The sequence below is a fragment of the Bison bison genome, unplaced genomic scaffold (genome assembly GCF_000754665.1).
Source record: "Bison bison bison isolate TAMUID 2011002044 unplaced genomic scaffold, Bison_UMD1.0 scf7180017864115, whole genome shotgun sequence".
Taxonomy (NCBI): Eukaryota; Metazoa; Chordata; class Mammalia; order Artiodactyla; family Bovidae; genus Bison; species Bison bison.
This window is the reverse complement of record NW_011494687.1, coordinates 327,778-331,406: the sequence shown is the minus strand read 5'-3', so window position 1 is coordinate 331,406 and position 3,629 is coordinate 327,778. Positions and strand designations below refer to the sequence as shown.

The 3,629-nt window shown below is 49.5% G+C and overlaps 1 protein-coding gene across 1 annotated transcript; it reads left to right on the top strand.

The window, feature by feature from the left end:
- The first annotated feature begins 836 nt into the window (after window positions 1-836).
- On the top strand, window positions 837-1,856 carry LOC104988150 (olfactory receptor 9-like). The gene is given in 1 exon segment (XM_010839365.1): window positions 837-1,856. A coding segment is annotated over 1 exon segment (1,020 nt).
- Window positions 1,857-3,629: the final 1,773 nt, after the last annotated feature.

The window sequence follows — 3,629 nt, the reverse complement described above, 5'->3', positions numbered from 1 at the left end:
TTTCTAGACACTGGAAAGAGGAAGCCTAGGGACTCATTGTGGCAGTGGGCAGAGGGCAGCCTCCGGGGCAGTGAGCTGGGCAGTTCAGCAGGTAGACTCTGGCTGGGGAGCTGGAACACAAGATTTCTGAACCCGGTTTCATTCAGGCCTGCCTGAGGGACCCTGGATACATCCCAGACTCTTGCCTTGTGGTATCTGTTTTGTCCTTGAGGTGTGGACTCCAGCCCCCAGGCCCGACTGTAGGGAATTAGAGAGGCTTAGCTGCTGCTTCCTCATTCCCCGTCATCAGACAGATCCGTCTCCCCCTCTTCAGCCTCCCCTGATAGTTTCCATCCCCACCTCTCCTCTGGGAATCAGGCTCTGGGGGACTGAGCTTCACTCCTGGGCTGCAGGGAGGGCCGACCTAGGGCCATGCGGACTCAGGAGCAAGTAAAAGCCCCACCTGCCTTCTCTCTGAAAACTTGATCTTGTGTCTTGTCTTTCTCTCTCCCGCTCTTGCTCTCACTCCAGCCCTGCCTCCTGCTGGATTCATTTTTCTGCCAGTCTCCTTCTGCCAGCTTTATTTATTCTGTCTGTGCACCCTGCTTTCTGCCCATATCCTCCACTGCTTTCCCAAAGGGGAGATGTTCTCTCTGTCCCATCTCTTTGCTCCCAGAACCCAGAACTTGGTAAGTGGAGCCAATCCTCTGTGTCTTTCCAGTTCCAGCCTCAAGGAGGGACTGCTATCACCCTCAACTCCCCTGGTTTCTGTCCTTCTGTCCTGAGGGCAATGTCAGCCATCCAGGTGCTGATATATCCACTCCTGACCCCTGGAAGGGTCTTGTGGACCTATCCACATGCCTTCCCTGCTGCAGCTGGAGCCTCTGTTGTTGCCAGGCTGCCCCCTTCACTCCCCCTTCCAGTCTGGCCTTGGGGACACGAGAGGTGGCAATGGCACAGCAGTGACTGAGTTTGTTTTGCTGGGGTTCTCAGGTTACGGTTCCCTCTGGGGCCCTCTGTTCTGGGGGGTGCTTCTGGTCTACCTGGTCACCCTGCTGGGCAACTTGCTGATCATCCTCCTCACCCTGGCCGACGCTGCCCTGCACGTGCCCATGTACTTCTTCCTGCGCCACTTCTCCGGGTTGGAGATACTCTACACCATGACTGTGGTCCCCAGGATGCTGGCCGACCTCCTCTCCTCCTGCCCCACCATCCTGCGAGCCAGCTGCTTTACCCAGATGTATTTCTTCTCACTGTTTGGCATCACTGAATGTGGCCTGCTCACTGCCATGGCCTATGACCGCTATGCTGCCATCTGCCGGCCGCTGCATTATAGCACCCTGCTGAACCCGGGAGCCTGTGTGTGTCTGGTGGGTGCCTGCTACCTCACGGGCATCATCACCAGCACCACTTACTCCATCCTCGTCTTTACTTTGCCCTTCCACGGTACCAACATCATCTATCACTTCCTGTGTGACATCCTTCCTGTGCTGAGTCTGGCCAGCGCCAGCACCTTTTGGGGTGAAGTGGGCAATCTTGTCGTCACCGTAGCCTTTATCCTGACACCCTTCTCACTGATCATAGTGTCCTATGCCTGTATTCTTGTCACCATCCTGGGGGTCGCGACATCCCAGGGACGTTGAAAAGTCTTCTCTACCTGTTCCTCCCACCTATTTGTGGTCATGCTCTTTTTTGGGACGGGGATCATTGCCTACATGAGGCTGGGGGCAGGCTCCTCCCAGACCAGGGACCAGATCCTTGCCCTCTTCTACGCGGTTGTCACTCCCATGTTCAACCCTTTCGTCTACACTCTGAGGAACAAGGAGGTCACAGGGGCAATGAGGCGGCTTGTGAAGAAATACCTCTGGAGTCCTTGACCCTCTTCCATTGTTGGAGGGCCTGATCCTTGGAGACTTTCAAGGAAGAGTGAGGAAGAAGCCCCGGCTCTGAGTGGTGTGTCGGGGTCCCTAGCCTGCCCAGCTCGAGTGCAATGTTGCTCAGAGCTTGGCTTCTGCAGCCTGTTCTTTTGGCCCTAATCTGACTTTTTCTTAGGTACAAAGCTGGAGAGACATGCATTGGGTGGAGGCTGAGGAGTGAAGGTGACTGTGCTCATCTCGTGCCATGTTTGAGCACTTTTGGTCTTTCCCGAGGCTTAGGGCCCCCTCCTGGGGCTACGATTTCTGGAGACAGTGCTTTTCTTCCTCTCAGACTCCTCACTGCAAACCTTTCTCTTTCTTGTCAGTTGCCTCTGCTTCTACATGAACGCCTTTACTCCAGGTGGGAGGTCTGACTTGGGTGGAAACAGGGCAGAGAACAGTTTTAATATTTTTGTTATAAAGAAAGCTCATCACCGAAGAATTGATGCTTTTGAACTGTGGTGTTGGAGAAGACTCTTGAGAGTCCCTTGGACTGCAAGGAGATCCAACCAGTTCATCCGAAAGGAAATCAGTCCTGAATATTCACTGGAAGGACTGATGTTGAAGCTGAAACTCCAATACTTTGGCCGCCTGATGCGAAGAGCTGACTCATTTGAAAAGACCCTGATGCTGTGAAAAATTGAAGGCGAGAGGAGAAGGGGATGACAGAGGATGAGATGATTGGATGGCATCATTGACTCAACGGACATGAGTTTGAGTAAACTCCGGGAGTTAGTGTTGGACAGGGAAGCCTGGCGTGCCGCAGTCCATGGGGCCGCTAAGAGCCGGACACGACTGAGCAACTGAACTGAACTGAACTGAACTGATTGCTGAATAGATGTCATTATATTTGTGTACTTTTATATTCTTCTGATCATAAACTTCTAGAAATAGAATTTCTAAGTCAAAATATAGGCACATTTTTTGAGTTTTCAAAACTTATTGCCAAATGCCCTCTAAGAGAGTTTTTGTTGTTTTATGGTCCAGTTGAGAGCAGTCGAATTTCCAGGGCAAGGAAATGGACTAAGAGTCAGGATGGAGCTAAATAATATACATGATTCTCATATACTCCAAATCTGGTTACCTGTATTTTTAACATCTTAAATTAGTATGATATATTTGTCAGAATTAGTGAACCAATACTGATACATTATTATTACCTAAGATTGACACTTTATTCAGATTTCTCTAGTTTTTGCCTAATATACTTTTATCTCTTTCAAGATACCACAGTACATTTAGCTGTTTTGTCTAAGTTTCTGAGAGGTTCCTTGTCTTGGATGACAATTACATCCAATCTATTCTGAGCATGCAGTTCAATAGTCACTTGTTGATCAGTGGTCAGGTGTTTAGTATATACTTTTGCCTATAAGGAGCCTGAGAACTATTTTGCAATAAGATAATTATTTGCTCCAAAGGGCAAGCCTTGGTTCTCAAAACCTGGATTTAGTTCTCAAATGTGGGTTTGCCTCTTGGACTTACCACAGGGTCCAGTGCCACTGCCACGGAGCTTCTTAGGGTCTGCTGAGTAGTTCAGAAGGTCCAAATGGCAGAACTGAGGCCTGGACCAGCTAGAGAGCCTTTTCATGCTCTGATTGTAAGATATCTGCTAAGTAGTTTGAAGCAGCATATCCATATGAATTATGTGTTTTTTCCCCAATCCAAGATCCTCAGGAGGTCTTTTTCTTTTTTTTAAAATCATTTATTTATTTTAATTTGGCTGCACTGGGTCTT